Below are 20684 nucleotides of genomic sequence, written 5' to 3'. Positions count from 1 at the left end.
AACCAGCCGAGGATGTGCTTGGCCCCTCAAAGTGAAAGCTTGAATGCCAGTTGCTTGTGCTGCTCCTTGTATACCCACACAGCGGGGCGGAGCTCGCGATGCAAATCCCATGGACCAAGGTACACTGTGTACCATTGGCTCATTTTGTTACCACTCAAAGGTGATTGGGCTCTCGGGCGAGACCTCATTCTCAGTCTCTTTTTGACGTAAAATCTAATGTGACCAACTGAAAGGGAACTGTTTGGATATCAGGGACTTTAACTTAATGAGATCCTCACAAATTCAGACTTACCACACACTGTAATGGGCTAAATTAAATTTATGCTTGCAGGTACTGAAACTTATACTAACCCTGAAAGAGTGTATTTGGCATGTGCCTAAACATTCCTGTTTGTGTTTGTGCCAGTAAACTCACACACCTCAATTACGATTAATTCTGTAGTTATCATGACCACATCAATGTTCAGTTCATACCTGTTTCTCTGCTCTTGCCACTGCAGTTGATACAGTGTCGTGATTTTTGTGTTCATCCATCAAACACGTCATGCAGATACAGCTCTGGTCGGTACGGCAGTAAATTTCCACAATTTTATTATGATGAGGGCAGATCATCTGCCGCAAACGTCCAGTGGCATCCATCAGATTGTGTCCTTTGCCTCTGAAGAGATTCTCATGCTGTTCAAGATGAGTTTGACAGTAAGAGCTCTGACACTCTCTACAAGTCTTCACTGCTTTCTGTTTAATTCCAGTGCAGGAGTCACACTGAACATCTCCAGATCCAGCGTGAAGACGACGGCGAGCAGGAACAGGAGGAGGAACAGGAGCAGCTTGAAGTCTCGTCTTCTTGAGCTTCTCCACCATTTCAGCAAACACCACATTTTTACATAAAACTGGTCTTGGACTAAAGGTCTGTCTGCACTGAGGACAGCTGTAGATTCCCTTCTGATCGTCCTGATCCCAGCACTCTGAGATGCATCTCTTACAGTAAGTGTGTCCACAGGGAATCGTGACTGGATCCTTCAGCAGATCCAGACACACTGAACATCTGAACTGATCCTGATCCACTGAAATATTGGCTTCTGCCATTGAACTGTATATGAACACACAAACAGAGACGATACTCACAGTAGCTCTACAGTCAAGTTCCTTCTTCTGAACTGGAGGGTTGATATACAGTATATTCCTGATGACATTCTTGAGAAACAGGTTTTTCTGTAGGGAGTGATTTACAGAAACTTGTTTTGGTTTCTTTTTATAATTTTTTTTTTTTTAACACTGATTCCAGTTTGGTTGGCCGAAAATGGTTGTCCATGATTGTGGACAATAACCAAAATGATATAGATTGTCTCTTTGCAGGATGCATCATCCCACAATACAAATCACCACAATATCAAAACTGGTTCATGATGAAAACTTCATTGAAATTGAAACTTTTTTTCCCAAAGAAAACCATTTTAATAAATAGAGTGCAATTTAGGACTGCATTTATATTCTCATCTGCTGGCCTGTATAGAATATCCATTATCAATAATGTGTATATTGAATATTGTTTTTAATAGGGCATATTAACGCATTCATTTTTTCATATTTTTAGTTTAACACTGGCTGGCTTTCTTAGTGACTGAAAAACTGAGGGAGAAGCTGTATATGGATCGCAAGTGTGCAAAGCTGGCACTCTGTTTAGAGGTGAGCTCAATATTTTGGCTTAAAACAGATGGAAAATTGACACGTCTGTGTGGCAGTTCAAAATTTATTAAAGGTTTTCATCTACACAACTCCCCAGACACATGACTGAAACTTTTCCAACACAAACAAGCACCATCTGGAAAGATAATGAGCTGTCCTCAAGCTTAGCGTGTTTATCCAGTTTTGTTGCTTGCCCGTATTACTGTTACATTTTTCTGTAACCTCTTTCAGATCTCACCCATCCACATTACTAAACCTCTACAGAAAGTTCAGTGCTCTTAATACTGTGGAGATTCTGAATAAATGTGTTTCAGTCAAAAAAGGAAAGAATTTGTAACCAAAATAAAACATTTTACAAACGTGGAAATACCTGGCTGGATATGGCGGCAAGTGGATTGCAACATTGTGGGATCATTTATTTAGGTTTTGATTTACCATGCACTCATACATATGAACGTTTCAAAACTGAAAATTCTTTATAATTCATAAAGTCACATTAGTTTTTGGTCAGTGTCTATCACTATTTAACAAACAAAATCTTACCAATAGATGGGCAAATCTGTGCAAACAATGGGCAATTTAAAGATTATCCCTACAACCAGGTGCGTAGTCAACTTTTGAGGGGTGAGGGGGAAGTGAAATGATTCGCGAACCCGCTACGAACTCGCGAATTGATTCAAATGATTCGCGATCCCGCTCCGAACTCCCGAACTGACTCAAATTATTCGCGAACCCGCTCCGAACTCCGGAACTGACTCAAATGATTCATGCTCCGACCTGCCAAAATAACTCAAATGATTCATGCTCAGAACTCCCAAACTGAATCAAATGATTCGCGAACCGCTCCGACTGACTCAAATGATTCATGTTCCGAACTCCCAAACTGATTAAAAGGAATCACACTCCGAACTCCCGAACTGACTCAAATGATTCGCGATCCCCAAACTGACTCAAATGATTCGAGATCCGACTCCGAGCTCCCGAACAGACTCAAATGATTTGCGAACCCGCTCCGAACTCATGAACTGATTAAAATGATTCACGCTCGGAAATCCCGAAGTGACTAAGATGATTCACGCTCCCGAACTGATTCAAATGATTCGCGATCCCCAAACTGACTCAAATGATTCGCGAACCCGCTCCGAACTCCCGAACTGACTCAAATGATTCGCGATCCCCAAACTGACTCAAATTAACTCCCGAACTGACTCAAATGATTCACGCTCCGAACTCCCGAACTGATTAAAATAATTCACGCTCCGAACTCCCGAATTGACTCAAATGATTCATGCTCCGAACTCCCAAACTGTCTCAAATGATTCACGCTCTGAACTGCCAAACTGACTCAAATGATTCGCGAACCAGTTTTGAACTCCCAAACTGATTCACGCTCCCAACTCCCGAACTGACTTAAGTTTCTATATTCACTGAAAATATCCCACTTGCATGTATTCTGATGAATTGATGGCTTTTAAGAAACTTTTATGGTGCTTTATCATCAAAAATCTGACTGTCCTCTTGTTGCATTGAAAAGAGCAGCTCAGACTTTCTTCTAGACATCTCCTTGTGTTCCTTGAAGGAGTCGTCCAGTGGCGTCCATCGGATTGTGTGTTTTACCTCTTGTAACGGATATGCAGATCATCGATTCATGTGTTTAATTCAGATTTTCCAAATGAAACTCTTTTTGCACCAAGTGCCTGGCCTGGCGCCAGCCTGGCTGGACTTAAATTATTTACGATGCCCATGCGAGCTTCAAAGAAGAAATTAAAACCCCCAACCACATTCCCACATACACAAAAGGAAACCTTTCGTAAAGTTCCTTACTTTTAGAGCCACGTTTCTGCAACCCCCATCTTTGCAGGTCGTAAAACTTTACGACCACCCTGGACACTGGAGAGGAGAGAAGCCAAATCTTCTCTCCAATGCATTCTATGGAATGAATTCGTTACCTGTTAGTTTTTATGTTTTATAAATGTATTACGTATTCCCTTTTGATACATTTAGATGTTTCCCAACATCTTCAGTGTTATCATGTGTTAAGCATGATAAACAAGTTAAATATGTGTAATTCTACATTTGAATGTAACTTCATGTTTTGATCATATATATATTATGCTTAGTATCTTTCTAATCGTCATGCTCTGACAGACCCATTTATCTAGAGCAAAGTAATGGAAAAATGTATGTAATCTGAAGTACGAACCGATAGAAATATCCCTGATGGAATCGGACAAGCACTAGATCACCGGGGGGGTTGTCTCCACAGAGACAAAGGAACTTTTCCCTCCGCTTCAGATCGCGGACTTTCATTGGCTGTTTACGCGAAAAAGGGTCGTGAACCATTTCAAGCCATAAGAACGACCGAACAAGGTCCGCCCTCGCTCTTCTTCTCCTTCTCCGTTCTCGGACACGCTGCTCTCCAACGTTGCTTCCGCGCGGCCATAGGCCGCGCTCATAGCGCAAGCCCCCCCCTCAGCACAGGGGCTGAGAGAAAAAGCCATTTTAATGGCTCCTATGGAAGCTTTCGTTTTTGTTGTTTCTTTTCTTTTCTTTACTAAGTTTATTCAACTATTCGCCTCTCCACGCAAGGAAGACGAATTCGGGAACATTGTTTGTTGAACCTTTTAAATACCGCGCTAGGACAGAACAAAGGACCACGTGCTCCACGCTCACGCCAAGATCAAGCGCAGCGTGCACGCGCGTCACATGGCCTCCGGCACACGCCACGCACATTTGGACATTTTGCAAGTATCACTTTCTCTATGGAGATTTAAATGCTGCTTTAAATTGTTGCTATGATCTGATTTGTTGTTGGCTTCCAAAAGTTACTGACTATGATTTTCATACCTGAGCTCCTTATGTGATCTCATTCTATTTTCTCTCTCTCTTTTATTTGGATTCGTTATGTCTTGTATAAAGCTTACTGTTTGTAGTGTCGTACGTATATTTACTCCGTGTGATGTGTAGTTTGATGTATTACTAGTTTAATTATTAAAAACCCATATACTGACGATTGGCATGGACTCCACCCCACTCACATTATGAGTCACTGAGATGTCTGATCTATAGCTACAAGCTCTAAATTTAGAAACTAAATTTATCATAAGGATAGGATAATATTTTCATGGCCAGAGAATATTTTTCCTTGAATTATAAGGCGTGATAACTTTATTGAAAATTGATAGGTCAACAGTGGTCTGCTGGACAAACCGCTGTTTGATTTGCAGTAATTTACAGTAAGAGCTATCACAACAATTGATATGAAGAATGGAATATTGACATATTAATGAGTAAATTACAATGCCCTGTAATTATTTATTGATATAGGCAAATTGAGCTATTTTTCATAATCAAATTTAATGTAACTGTCATCTGAGATCTAAATTAATCATATTCCTGATTAATTATTCAAATTCCCTATATATCATTTGAGTTAATTATTCTGTAAAACTCATTGTTGCTACACTCTGAAGAGACTAAGAAGTTTGACAGTAAGAGATACGACACTCCAGTTATGATTTCACTGCTTTCAGTTTAATTCCTGTTTAATAGTCCAAAGAAGAATAAGCAAAAGGTTCAAAACAAAGGTTTTTAAGTGACTAAATTGAGTGGAAAACTATGCAAGACAACAGGATATGAAACAAAACCAGCTAAAAGTCCATGATAGTGAAAACTAAATAAACCAAATAACACATCACCACAATATCAAAACTGGATCATGATTGAAACTGAAGCATTTCACACACACACACACACACACACACACACACGTTGCAAAGAAAGCAAACCAGCAAATGACTTCAGATTTTTATATTATTATTGTTATTAACTGCATTTCTCTAAGGCTTTTTGCAGCATGTTCTGTAGTTAAATCAACTAAACTCATTTTAACTAGTTTTCTCAGCTCAGGTTTGGGTCAGTTCAGTTTGTTGTTGATGTTGTTTGTCTGCATTACTGAAACATTATGATAAAAGTTTCTCTATCCTCTTTTAAAATCTCTTCAACCACATTCCTAAACCCCATTCAGTGCTTTAAATAATGCTGTAAAGTTTTGTTTATACTGAATATGTTATTCCAAACAGTTAGTTACCTCCTTCTCCCAAAAATATTCTTAATGGGGCGGGGGGGTTGGCCCCCTCCCACTCCCCCAAATACACCTACAGGGGCGGGGGGGGTTGGCTCACTCCACCGCATAACCATACTGGGACGGGGTGGTTGGCTCCATCCCACTCCCCCAAATACACTAAATGGGGCAGAGGGATTTGGCTCACTCACACACACAAACTCTCGGGGGGTTTCGGACCCTCCCACCTCAAATGTGCTTGTGAAAGCTGCAATTTTGGGGGTGGGAGTTGGTTCTTGGAGCATGCACCTCCTCGATTCAGAAAGTTCTCCAGGGAGTGGTTCCCAGGCGATATTGAATATGGGCTCCCCATCTGAGGACATCGCTAGTTGGAAAGCAGATGGAGATAAACATTATTATTCAAGACCTTCCATCATTGATATTACACATAAGCATAAACAAATCTATGGCAAACACTCTCTACAATGATGGTACAGATAAACTAATCATTTAAGAGGTAACAAGTGTCTCACCTCAAATGAATGTGTTACTGTAATTTATTCTTGTATGCTAAAGGCTAAACCTGATGAAATAACATTACAAGTGACAAATATGGTTAATGTAAAATCTAAACCTACTTTTTTCCATCACTAATTAAGATTTTCATAAGTTCTCACAGATGCAACTAATCCATAATGACAATTGTTTATGATTATTATCTGTTGTGTTAATTATTCAGAGTAACTCACAGGGTAGGAACTCCTCTCTGGTCTCACATTCAGGAGTCAGAATGATCTGGACGCTTTTCACTTCAAAACACATCTGCTTTTTAATTGTCACGTCAAGGGGAAATTCAAATTAACCTATTGATTTCCACAAATAAACCAGTATTTACCTGTTTTAGATATATTCTCTATCTCATCTGTGCAGAACTGCTGCAGTTTGTCTCTGAGTTGAGAGACAGATTTCACTACATCATCAAAAGGGATATCTCGAGCACTGACCGTGAAGCTGTCTGTAGAACCAGTGAGACAGACAGACGGCCAACTCTACAGACACAACGACAAAAACACAAACTCTGTGTAAATAAAGAAGCTTAACATCACCGTTTGAGAAATCTCTCTGTTATACCTGCTTAATAAAAAATACAAATAAAAAGTTAAATGAATAAATGTAAATACCTGGAGGAAATGAACATGATCCTGTGTTTCTGAAAGCTGCTGCAGCTCAGTGTCTTTCCTCTTTAGATCATCGATCTCCTTCTTCAGTCTCTCCAGTTGTTCTTCAGCTCGACTCACTGCAGCTCTTTCCTGATCTCTGATCAGCTGCTTCACCTCAGAGAGACGTTTCTCAATGGAGCGGATGAGTTCAGTGAAGACCCTCTCACTGTCCTCCACCGCTGTCTGTGCAGAGCTCTGTTAAAGGACACACATCACAATCAGCTCATTCACTAGTATCAGTACATCACACAACAGTGGTTTCTGTGGGACTAAAAGAACTTCAGAACTGGAGGAGAGACTCAAACTTTTCTTCTTCTCTAAACTCACCTTATGAGAGTCCACAGCCACTCTCAGCTCCTGAAGATCTTTCTCTCTCTGATGAATCAGTTTCTGGAATTTATTCTGTGTTTCCTCAAAATCTCTCTGCAGAAAACATTATTTGATGAATAGAAAGTTCAAAAGAACTGCATAAAAAAAGAAATCTTTTGTAACATAATTTCTTTATAAGGGTGTGCGATATGATGACTTTTGAAAATGTCTCTACGACCTGCTTTTGAAGAAACAGTGCACCCTAAACAGCCTGTCAAACTGAGCCTGATTCCTGGACTAAGTTTTCTTTGGCGTCTGATAGCAGTAATACTTTCTAAAACACTCAAGGTTTACATGTAAACACCGTTGGTTATGTCTTATAGGTGCATCTCAATAAATTAGAATGTCATGGAAAAGTTAATTTATTTCAGTAATTCAACTCAAATTGTGAAACTTGTGTATTAAATAAATTCAGTGCACACAGACTGAAGTAGTTTAAGTCTTTGCTTCTTTTAATTGTGATGATTTTGGCTCACATTTAACATTGCGCCACAGCCCAAGATGGCCGCAAGATGGCCACCAGCCCAGCACCACAGCACAAGATGGCCACCAGCTCAGCGACACGATGCAAGATGGACGCCATCCCATGACAGCCACAGCTGACCTTCCAGAGTCGAGTAAGTTGCTCATGGACCCTCCAGAGTCAGGGCTAGTCACCGTTGACACTCCGGAGTCAGGGCTAGTCACCGTTGAACTTCCAGAGTCAGGGCTAGTCACCGTTGACCCTCCAGAGTCAGGGCTAGTCACCGTTGAACTTCCAGAGTCAGGGCTAGTCACCGTTGACCCTCCAGAGTCAGGGCTAGTCACCGTTGAACTTCCAGAGTCAGGGCTAGTCACCGTTGACGCTCCAGAGTCAGGGCTAGTCACCGTTGACCTTCCAGAGTCAGGGCTAGTCACCGTTGACCTTCCAGAGTCAGGGGTAGTCACCGTTGAACTTCCAGAGTCAGGGCTAGTCACCGTTGACCTTCCAGAGTCAGGGCTAGTCACCGTTGAACTTCCAGAGTCAGGGCTAGTCACCGATGACCCTCCAGAGTCAGGGCTAGTCACCGTTGACCCTCCAGAGTCAGGGCTAGTCACCGTTGACCTTCCAGAGTCAGGGGTAGTCACCGTTGAACTTCCAGAGTCAGGGCTAGTCACCGTTGACCTTCCAGAGTCAGGGGTAGTCACCGTTGAACTTCCAGAGTCAGGGCTAGTCACCGATGACCCTCCAGAGTCAGGGCTAGTCACCGTTGACCTTCCAGAGTCAGGGGTAGTCACCGTTGAACTTCCAGAGTCAGGGCTAGTCACCGTTGACCTTCCAGAGTCAGGGGTAGTCACCGTTGAACTTCCAGAGTCAGGGCTAGTCACCGATGACCCTCCAGAGTCAGGGCTAGTCACCGTTGACCCTCCAGAGTCAGGGCTAGTCACAGATGACCCTCCAGAGTCAGGGCTAGTCACCGTTGACCCTCCAGAGTCAGGGCTAGTCACCGATGACCCTCCAGAGTCAGGGCTAGTCACCGTTGACCCTCCAGAGTCAGGGCTAGTCACCGTTGACCTTCCAGAGTCAGGGCTAGTCACCGTTGACCTTCCAGAGTCAGGGCTAGTCACCGTTGACCCTCCAGAGTCAGGGCTAGTCACCGTTGACGCTCCAGAGTCAGGGCTAGTCACCGTTGACCTTCCAGAGTCAGGGCTAGTCACCGTTGACCCTCCAGAGTCAGGGCTAGTCACCGTTGACCCTCCAGAGTCAGGGCTAGTCACCGTGGACCTTCCTGAGTCAAGTTAAGTCACTGGTGATATTCAAGGACAGAGTTAAGTCACTGGTGATATTCAAGGACAGAGTCAAGTCACCATTGATCTTCATGACCAAATGCAAATCACCAATGATCTCCATGAACAAGTGCAAATCACCAATGATCTTAATGAGCAGAGTCGTGCCACCAATGTTCTTCAGGAGCAGAGTCAAGTCAGCATTGATCTTCTGGAATCCAGTCTAAACACCATGGGATTACCAGAGCCTCTCCATGTCTCTGCTGAACTATTGGAGCCTCTCCTCGTCTCGGCTGGATTACCGGAGTCTCTCCACGCCTCTGTGGAACTTACAGAGCCTCGTCACGTCTCAGTCGAACTCTCTGAGCACCCGACTGATCCTGTCGTAGCCACGGAGGCTACCCTTAACTTGTTCATGTTCTTTGTTTCAGACTTGCCCAACCAGACTTGTTCTCCTGCCAGTCCGATCCCACTGTGGTGGTCTTCGGCGCCACCCTGGTGGGCTTCGGTTTTGACCACACGGTTGTGGTGGTCTTCTGCTCCGCCCTAGAGGGCTCCGATCTCGACCACACGGATGTGGTGGTCTTCTGCTCTGCCCTGGTGGGCTTCGGTTTTGACCACACGGTTGTGGTGGTCTTCTGCTCCGCCCTGGGTGTCTGGGTGTCTGTCACTTCATGAACCACATTCCCCAAGTTCTCGGTCTAATCATTGCACTCAGCTGTCACTGGCCATTATTCATTGCACTCAGTCAATTCCCCATTAGCGTTTGTCATCTCCCTGTGCTTTTATAACCTGTCTGTCTTAGTATGTGGCATGGAGTCCTTGTTTGATTATCACGTCCATTTCAAGTCTTGTTCTCGCCTTGTAACCTTGTCAGTTTATGTTGTCTGGACTGATGTTTGGTTTTGACCCCTGCATGGACTGTTTACTCTTTGGATTACCCCTAATAAATGACATACCCGCATTTGGATCTCTCGGTGTGTTCCTGTATCCCGGCCGTGACAAACATGACAAAGAATCGTGATAAATTCGTGAATCATGATTCAACTTTATATTATATTTATGCTAAATCACCATGTCTCTTTAAAATAAAAATAATACTTATCCCAAATTATATTTTAGAATTAATTATCTAATGTCTGTATAAGTACTGCCCATCAAAACACAGTTAATTAAATCAGCTTCCCTAACTGAGAGAAAACCCAACAAATAAAGACAGAAACAACATGAACATCACTCATGAGATCCAGTAGTAAGCAGTACCTGTTTCTCTTTTCTTTCTGCTGCAGTTGATACCGTGTCGTGATTTTTGTGTTCATCCACAAAACACAGCATACAGATACACTGTTGATCAGTACGGCAGTAAATTTCCAGCAATTTATTATGTTGAGAGCAGATCAGCTCCTGGAGTCGTCCAGTGGCGTCCATCAGATTGTGTTTTTGATCTCTGAAGAGACTCTCATGCTGTTCAAGATGAGTTTGACAGTAAGAGATAAGACACTCCAGACACGACTTCACTGCTTTCTGTTTAATTCCAGTGCAGGAGTCACACTGAACATCTCCAGATCCAGCGTGATGAACGACAGGAAAAGCAGCCAGAAGTCTCGTCTTCTTCAGTTTCTCCACCATTTCAGCAAACACCACATTCTTATATAAAACTGGTCTTGGACTGAAGATCTGTCTGCACTGAGGACAGCTGTAGAATCCCTTCCAATCCTCCTGATCCCAGCACTCTGAGATGCAGCACATGCAGTAAGTGTGTCCACAGGGAATCGTCACTGGATCCTTCAGCAGATCCAGACACACTGAACATCTGAACTGATCCTCAGTCCATGAGATACTGGCTTCTGCCATTTCACTATCTACACATACAGAGAGAGAACACAACAGCTGATTAGATTATAAATGCACTATTCATGTTCCTTTGATTCAGTCATTGAGTGGGATTATTATAGTGCATCTCACATGTCTGACCAGTTGTTCTTCTGACTAGATTTAAATAAGCAAGTGGCATGTATTTATTTAATTCATGCTTTCAGTTGTAGTTCATTGAATTGCTTTGGTATTTAACACACAGGCTGATTTAGGTCTTAAATCAACAAATTAGCCCCTTTAATCAAGATGAATGTGCAAAGGGATGTGATAATTTATGTTTATTGATTTGTGCATGGATGCATTTAGGCTTCTAAAGTTCTATCATACAAAAATAAAAAAGAAACAGGTTTTTTGTAGAAGTTCAGCTGTTATGCATAAATTTACAATTATGATATTCATAATACTTTTAAGATATCACAGGTACGTCTGCAAGAGGTCTGTTAAAGATTTCTTCGTCTGGAAAACATTTGCTGTGTACAAACATCTGACAGACATCTTTAAGATGTCAGTTTTACATTCATTCTAAATCATAAACATCTATGGGAATTTCTTTGTTATAAGTTGTAATAGAAAGTAGGTCAGTCTCAAAACTACGAAAAATGCATGCCATGGTTTGGACTAAGTTGCTTCTATCGTCATTAAAATTTGAGGGGAACGTTCCTCTTATCATACAGAACACATTTCAGTTTGTGTCATTTTTGTGCTCAGGCCCTAATAATGACTACTGATTAGGTTGCAACCCTCTACGGACACGTTGGCAATTGAATCGCTATTGGCTATTGAATATTTTAGTTTACTCGCCAGACTGATTGAGATATATGTATATGTACACACACACACACACACACACACACACACATACATAATCATTCATATAAAGCGTTATTCAAGCTTAAAGGCAGGGTAGGTAAAAAATGTATAAACAACTTTCTTCCAAATTGGTTTAAACTTTCTATATATATATCAATGCATAATTAAAATGTAAGTACTCTGATAAAAAGAGTATAAAAATCGAGTGACTCTAGACCGTTTAAACTGTATTAAACACAGCTCATTATTTCATTTCGGGACGAAACATAGGATTGGCTTAGGCGACTGTCACTCTCTCGCAACCATGGCAACCACACTTTTGCCACACATGACCTGCCCACTTGCGCACGCACGTTTGATTTGAGGAATTCAAGAGGCACGGATCCTAGGAATACCAAAACAATTGTAGAGAAACAGCAAGCAAAATTCACAGTACCGGCCTATGCAGTTAGTGAAGGCAAACCAGGCAAAAAAAGGAAGACAGTAACTGTACAAGAAAAGGCAATGAACAAAAAGTCTTTGGATAAACAAAGAAATAAAACGTGAGTTAATATCGGCGTGGCTTTCCAGTGATGCGAGAACTGAGGGAACTCAAGGGGCTGAAAAGAGACTCCTTGATGGCTTTATTTCTGCTGGACAGGTAAATCTTTATTTTTGTATTTTGATCATACATATTTTTTTGTTTATTTTCTCATGAAGCATGTGTCATTAGCACACGTAGCTGCATAATATAGCTAACATAACATTACTTAGCGAGCCGTAGTAGAGACGATAAATAATCTATAGGCCTAGCTCAAGATGATAGCTATAGCGTGGCTTTGGAAGGAGCCCAGAAGGGAGGGGGTGGAGTGAATGGAAATAATGAGCTGTCTGAGAGGTCGTGAGAGGTCTACAGACACTCGATTTGTATACTTTCTTTTTCAGAGTACTTACATTTTAATTATGTATTGATATATAAATAAAGTTTAAACAAATTAGAAAAAAAAGTTTTTTATATATTTTTTACCTACCCCGCCTTTAATAATCAGGTATTATTTAATATAACTTAAGTAATTAGAAGTAAATTTGATATTCATGTTTGAATGCATATTAGTAATTTTAAGTGAACATTTTAACTTTGTTGTTTTTTTCTCTCATTCAATGTTTCTGCCAAAAAAAAAGAAATTGGGGAAAAAACAAACAAAAATACTGATAGGATAATAATTAAAACAGGAACGATAATAGGTGAGCGCCAGCCAATGGGATTGTCATTTGCCCATTAACTCCACCCACTACCCAATGAGCAGTATAGAGCGCCTTCTCGCGGCTATAGATGGTAATGTTTTCGCTTGGTTCATTTCTCTCGGTTTATGTCAAATTAATTTTGATAAATAAGTCGCACCTGACTATAAGTCGCAGGACCAGCCAAACTATGAAAAAAAGTGTGACTTATAGTCCGAAAAGTACGGTATTCAACCCACCAAAGTGGCTAGTTACCCGCATTTTGGCGGATTGGCGGGTGTTAATGTCAAGCCCTGCTTCAAATACTTAAAACTGCTGCGATGTGATGGAAGGCGGATAAATATTGTTCCAATGTCAACGACTGCGCATGCGCCTGTCGTCTGAGCAGAAACTCAGCTGGTTTACAATTGTGACGTAAAATAATATGCATTCGTCTACCAGGCAATACTAAAGACAAATTGTCAGACGAAACTTTTATTGAGCACTTACATTATATATTATAAGAAATAAAACCCATTCTATCTTTTTCTATCCATATGTAACATACAATTTGAAATTGATAAGGCTGCAAGGAAACCGCCCAGTTGTGCCATATGTGAGTTTCTTTTTGAGTTAATAAGAATAAAAATTACATCGTTCATATAATGCCCGAGTTTCGCTTTCTTTATTTTATTATTTGAAAGTCCGTTAAGGCGTAAGCTTGGTCACTCCGGATCCGTTTAGGCGCAGCAAAACCGAAACTACAACAAACATCGAGACTCTAAAAGTCATAAAAAGCTAAAGCTTGAATAAATCCTCAAAAAAAGAACAAAATACACTCACAAAACCACAGCTGTGAATAAGTGAGTCCTGTATTTGGAGAGATTTCCTGAAATATTTGTTTTCAATCTTGGGGCAACCTCCTGGTCTCTGTGTGAACCCAGAGAGTGAAACTTCAGCGACTGGCCGCTTGAGGCTGGCTGCAAAAGGGAGTCAGTCCCATAGACACCCCATGTTAAAATGCCCAACTTCACAGCTGAAAAAAATTGTGTTTACAACCTGGTTCAAAATGAGTTTGGTCTATATAGCTAATTTTACCCTTCATGAAAAATGTGAGAGGGTAAATTATTTTGTTATAACCGTTTCAATTATATTAAGCTTTTAAATTATGCATAATTAAGGGAGTGACCACTTGAATGACAGGTGGATTGACGCTGCTGTCACCGGTGTCGAGCGTATTTTTGCCTTTAGGCCCCGTTTCCACCAAAGCGTTTTCCCCGGGGCTAGCGTATTTCTTCAGTTGTTCTCAATGGGAGCGCCGCGTTTTTTTCTTCTTTTTCTCCCTGAGCTTGACTTGTGTTAATTTGTATTCAAAACTTTTATTTTATTATTGATTAAATGGCCACGTTTACATGCACAATATATTTATCTATATATCTATATATATATATATAGGCCTATATATATATATATATATATATTTTTTTTTTTTTTTTTGTGGTACAATCGGACTGAATTCATTGCGATTGATGAATCTAATTGTAGTGTTTACATGAACGCTAAATAAAGTGATCAGTGCGCGTTTAAATGTCACAAGCTTCAAATTTGAATAATATATATGTATATTATTTTTAATGTGCGCAAACTGCTCAAATAGTGAAAGTGAAGTGAAAGTGACATATATATAATAGTTTTTCACTGTTTGCACATAATAACCAATAACTGTCGACTGGTAAGGATTTATAGATTACAGAAATGGTATATTGTAATATGTGTGTGTGTAATATATATATATATATATATATATATATATATATATATATATATATATATATATATATATATATGAACCGTATTTCTAATGTTTTTAAAGAACTCTCTTCTGCTCAAGCAAGACTTGCATTTTTTTTTACTATTTAAAATAAGTTTTTTCTATTTTAATATGTTTTAAAATGTAATTATTATGTTGGCTTGGCAACAAGCCAACATACTGTTATGCTATTTAAACTTCTTCTTTTTCTTCTTATTATTTTTCTGACAGAAATTCTGAACGCTACTCCTCCTAGGGCTTTAAAGCCACAAGCCCCAAACTCAGCAGACACCTGCGGGATAGAGCGGTGCTGGTTGCTATATCTTTTCAGACTGATCAGACTTAAAGTTTTTTTTTTATTAATTTTTAAATGTCAAAATACATTACCCATAGACTTACATTGTCTGAGAAAAATGCGCCCCTAGTTGCAATAACCGAGATTAAAGGGAGGAGTCGGGTTTTGTTTCACTTTTAAACCGGTTAAAAATACCAAGTAAATAATACAATTTCCCTCAAACTGACAAGCTAAACCAACATATCTGATTATTACAGGGGTCAGGGCTCATTAATAATTTATTTCTGGGCAGAGAGCAGTCAGAAAGACGAGAGAAGAATCACTGCTGCTCAGCTCAGGCTGTCTCCACGGAGCTCACAACGAGCGAATTCATTCTAATTTAAGACCTTTTAAAACGGCGATTGCACGCAATCCACACGTTAGAACACACCAAGAGCTAAATTCAGATGTTTCTGAACTGTTTAAAGTAATAACATGATATATTCGCGGCAGCCAAATGTCCGCGAGCTCGATGTATTTCTCTGAACACTTGAAGTCCACATGACAGCCGCGTTTCGGGGCGAGATCGGACAAATAATAATAGGCTACACATTTCATTCACACTGACAAGCTAAACCAACATATGTTATTATTACCGGGTCAGATCTCATTTATAAATTATGTCTCTGGCCAAAGAACAGCGAGAAAGACGAGAGAGAAATGAGCGCGTCATCAGCATTTTTTAAGCGCTTCCAAAAATAATATCACAGCGAATTGCACTAATCCACCCATTAGAACACAACAAGAGCAGAATTCAGGTGTTTTTGAACTGTTTATGTGTGCAAAATGAAATATAATTTGACAGCGTGATACAGCTTATGAATACTTGATGTCTGGGCAGAGAGCAGTCAAAAAGACGAGAGAAGAATCACGGCTGCTCAGCTCAGGCTGTCTCCACGGAGCTCACAACGAGCGAATTTATTCTTATTTAAGACCTTTTATAATTAAATTATATCGGCGATTGCACGCAATCCACACGTTAGAACACACCAATAGCTGAATTCAGATGTTTCTGAACTGTTTAAAGTAATAACATGATATATTCGCGGCAGCCAAATGTCCGCGAGCTCGCGATGTATTCCTCTGAACACTTGAAGTCTAAATAGAGAATTCACAGCCTTTCACATTAAAACACTGCAGCGAAACGGCACAAAACAATTAGAAGAATATATTATACACATGAAAATGAGTGTTTATATGTGCTTGTGAGATTTTATCTGTCAGGCTGAAGTTCTGAACGTCACATCAATTGCTATCCATCGTCACAACATGATAAAGTCATTTATATATATATTTAAGAGCTTCTTAAGATATTAATGCACACAATCCACTCATTAGAACAAACAAGAGAAAAATCCAGGTGTTTGTTGAGCCGTGCAAAACGAAATATCATTTGACATCGAGGGGAAAAAAGTAACTGTAACTCCATGAATACTCAACGAAGAGACAGAGATATATCTATAGAAAGCTTGACATGTCTACTTTTAAACCAAACAAGTGCTGCCGAACAAATATTCTGTGATAAAGTAATCCATATCAAAACAACGCAATGTCCTTTTTTCACGTCTAATGTGTGGAAGGCCAAGAGGGTCAAATACACGTGAATTTTAACGTGTCTCTGTGAAGGGTCTACTTTTTTTGGATACAAACATAATAACAACAAAACTTTGGGCACTTATAAAATAAAGATAACAAACAAGGTGTGCTGTCTGCAGCCTTGGTCTGCGCTGATCTTCATTTACAAACACGTCATTAAAATGAACTATAACTCCATGAATACTCAACGAAGAGACATGAGAGATATATCTATAGAAAGCTTGACATGTCTACTTTTAAACTAAACAAGTGCTCCCGAACAAATATTCTGTGATAAAGTAGGCTAATCCATATCAAAACAAAGCGATGTCCTTTTTTCACGTCTCCTTTCATTATATCTAATGTGTATGGAAGGCCAAGAGGGTCAAATACACGTGAATTTTAACGCGTCAACAACACGTTAAATACGTGTATTTCATGCGTAGACAACACGTATTTAATATTATTTATTTATCGGCGCTGCACAACATGGTAAAGTCATTTATAAAAAAATTTAAGAGCTACTTAAAATACTATATTACTCCGATGTTATATCCAATATTATTTAACGTGTTAAATAGTGTTGTTTACAAGTGAAAAATCAGCGGGTATTTAACATGTATTTCACGTGAAATACACTGAAGTACACCTTAAAAATCAGTTTGAAGAGGTCAATGTCATTGGCTGCTGAGGACTTGGGTCAAACCACTTCTGTGAGCTTAGAGGGGTGTACCATTCATAGACAGGCAACCACCATTTAACATGCTATAGATCAGCTTATTCAGCCTTATTATTTAGTCTTTTTTCGTAACTGTTTTGTATAGCCTATAGAAATAATATATTTAAGTTTCAGTTTTATGAAATATTTATTTTTTAATAAATATTAATTAAAATTTTGTGGTGATAGTATAACGTTTATAAAAGTTACAGTATTTTGTAATGAAACAGGACTTTTTGTTTAGCTCTTGACTCACCGAAGTATACTATATATAGTGTCCCTTCTTTAATTTTTCAGTAGTGTGATAACTTAAAATATGTTGTCAGTACTATTAAAATTGATTATGGTTTTTGCATGACTTATTTCGCATTCAGCTAGACAACCCTGTCGTAGCTGTTATCATAGCCTAGGCTTTTTATTAAAAAAGAAAACAGCAAGGGACCATGGAAAAAGACTGTTGCAGGTGTATTTTTTATGGTATTATTATTTTTTTATTTTTTGCAGTGGGGCAACTCAAGAATGTTGGGCATACAAGTACTGTGGCTCTTTTGCCCCATGGCCAAGATGGCCAAGCCAACATCAAAGTTAGTTCACTAACTTTTAATTCTAGTTTATCTCTGTGTTCAAAGGTGTATTTTCAGCATAACTACTCCATTCGTCAGTGTCACATACTTCAGAAATTATTTTAATATACTGATTTGCTGTTCAGTAAACCTTTTTTTAATTATGTTGGCTTGCCAACATACTGATATGCTATTTAAACTTCTTCTTCTTCTTCTTCTTCTTTTTTTTCTTATTATTATTTTTCTGACAGAAATTCTGAACGCTACTCCTCCTAGGGCTTTAAGGCCACAAGCCCCAAACTCGGCAGACACCTGCGGGATAGAGCGGTGCTGGTTGCTATATATTTTCAGACTGATCAGACTTAAAGTTTTTTTTTTATTAATTTTTAAATGTCAAAATACATTACCCATAGACTTACATTATCTGAGAATAATTGCGCCCCTAGTTGCAATACCCGAGATTAAGGGAGGAGTCGGCCGGGTTTCGTTTCACTTTTAAACCGGTTAAAAATACCAAGTAAATAATACAATTTCCCTCAAACTGACAAGCTAAACCAACATATCTGATTATTACAGGGGTCAGGGCTCATTAATAATTGATTTCTGGGCAGAGAACAGTCAGAAAGATGAGAGAAGAATCACTGCTGCTGTCTCCACGGAGCTCACAACGAGCGAATTCGGTTTACTTTCACTTTTAAATCGGTCAGAAATTCCGTAAATAATACAATTTCCTTCAAACTGACAAGCTAATCCAACATATCTGATTATTACAGGGGTCAGGGCTCATTAATAATTTATTTCTGGGCAGAAGAGCAGTCAGAAAGACGAGAGAAGAATCATGGCTGATCAGCTCAGTCATTGTCTCCACGGAGCTCACAACGAGCGAATTCATTCTTATTTAAGACCTTTAAAAACGGCGATTGCACGCAATCCACACGTTAGAACACACCAAGAGCTAAATTCAGATGTTTCTGAACTGTTTAAAGTAATAACATGATATATTCGCGGCAGCGCAACTGCCCGCGAGCTCGCGATGTATTTCTCTGAACACTTGGAAGTCCACAGAGAAATTACAGCCTTTCACATTAAAACACTGCAGCGAAACGGCACACAACAATTAGAATAATATATTATACACATGAAAATGAGTGTTTATATGTGCTTATGAGATATTCTCTGTCGGACTGAACGTCACAGCGATTGCTCAGCGTTGCATGACATGGTAAAGCAGGGAGCTACACTGCGACAAAAATGATCGCATATGCATCACTGATTATTTTTGTACCTGCTTATGTGTTATGCTATGATTTAATATGAGCATTTATTAAAACAGAAATGTGTATTTTAAGAATACGTTTTATAACGTGCTCCGAGCATTCAACACATCAAGTTGGCTTCAAGAGATTCCAAAAATAATATCACAGCACTAATCCACCCATTAGAACACAACAAGAGCAGAATTGAGGTGTTTTTGATATGTTTATGTGTGCAAAATGACATATAATTTGACAGCGTGATACAGCTTATGAATACTGGAAGGAAAAAAGTCACGACAGCCTTTTAACTCTGGAGTCGATTAACGCATATACGCGTTTTGAGTCATTTTCTGCTGATAACCCTGACAATTACTTAAATTACATTTTCAGTTTTAATCGTACAGATAAGAGCAATACATCAATCGAATCTGTAAAGGGTCCACTTTTTTTGTATAAAAACATAATAACAACAAAACTTTGTGCACTTATAAAATAAAGATAACAAACAAGGTGTGCTGTCTCCAGCCTTGGTCTGCGCTGATCTTCATACAAACACGTCATTAAAATGAACTTTAACTCCATGAATACTCAATGAAGAGACATGAGATATATATCTATAGCAAGCTTGACATGTCTACTTTTAAACCAAACAAGTGCTGCCGAACAAATATTCTGTGATGAAGTAATCCATATCAAAACAACGCGATATCCTTTTTTCACGTCTAATGTGTATGGAAGGCCAAGAGGGTCAAATATACACTTTAATTTTAACGTGTCTCTGTAAAGGGTCTATTTTTTTTTTTTGGATACAAACATAATAACAACAAAACTTTGGGCACTTATAAAATAAAGATAACAAACAAGGTGTGCTGTCTGCAGCCTTGGTCTGCCCTGATCTTCATTTACAAACGTGTCATTAAAATGAACTGTAACTCCATGAATACTCAAGGAAGAGACATGAGAGATATATCTATAGAAAGCTTGACATGTCTACTTTTAAACCAAATAAGTGCTGTTGAACAAATATTCTGTGATAAAGTAATCCATATCAAAACAACGCAATGTCCTTTTTTTCACGTCTAATGTGTATGGAAGGCCAAGAGGGTCAAATACACGTGAATTTTAATGCGTCAACAACACGTTAAATACGTGTATTTCATGAGTAGACAACACGTATTTAATATTATTTATTTATCGGCGCTGCACAACATGGTAAAGTCATTTATATATATTTTTAAGAGCTTCTTAAAATACTATATTACTCCGATATTATATCCAATATTCCTGTCGTAGCTACGCTGTCGTAGCTGTTATCATAGCCTAGGCTTTTTATTAAAAAAGAAAACAGCAAGGGACCATGGAAAAACACTGTTGCAGGTGTATTTTTTTATGGTATTTTTTTTGCAGCGGGACAACTCAAGAATGTTGGGCACACAAGTACTGTGGCTCTTTTGCCCCA

General features: G+C 39.3%; 1 protein-coding gene across 3 annotated transcripts in view; it reads right to left on the bottom strand.

The window, feature by feature from the left end:
- Window positions 1-20684, bottom strand: part of LOC127942149 (E3 ubiquitin/ISG15 ligase TRIM25-like) — a 35681-nt gene that overhangs the window by 4499 nt on the left and 10498 nt on the right. The window contains exons 2-7 of one of the 3 annotated variants that reach the window (XM_052537766.1): window positions 10348-10946; window positions 7297-7392; window positions 6931-7164; window positions 6645-6798; window positions 6499-6558; window positions 5164-6134 (exon numbers count right to left, since the gene is read on the bottom strand). In XM_052537766.1, the coding sequence (XP_052393726.1) occupies window positions 5773-6134; window positions 6499-6558; window positions 6645-6798; window positions 6931-7164; window positions 7297-7392; window positions 10348-10938 (1497 nt within the window). In that variant the 5' untranslated portion in view covers window positions 10939-10946 and the 3' untranslated portion in view covers window positions 5164-5772. Of the gene's footprint in view, window positions 1-474; window positions 1208-5163; window positions 6135-6498; window positions 6559-6644; window positions 6799-6930; window positions 7165-7296; window positions 7393-10347; window positions 10947-20684 lie in introns of those variants that run through there. The other 2 variants (XM_052537775.1, XM_052537758.1) reach the window with 2 other exon arrangements.

This window comes from Carassius gibelio, chromosome A3 (assembly GCF_023724105.1).
Source record: "Carassius gibelio isolate Cgi1373 ecotype wild population from Czech Republic chromosome A3, carGib1.2-hapl.c, whole genome shotgun sequence".
In the NCBI taxonomy this organism is placed as follows: Eukaryota; Metazoa; Chordata; class Actinopteri; order Cypriniformes; family Cyprinidae; genus Carassius; species Carassius gibelio.
Note: the sequence above shows the minus strand (reverse complement) of the source record. Positions and strands in the feature narration are given on the sequence as shown.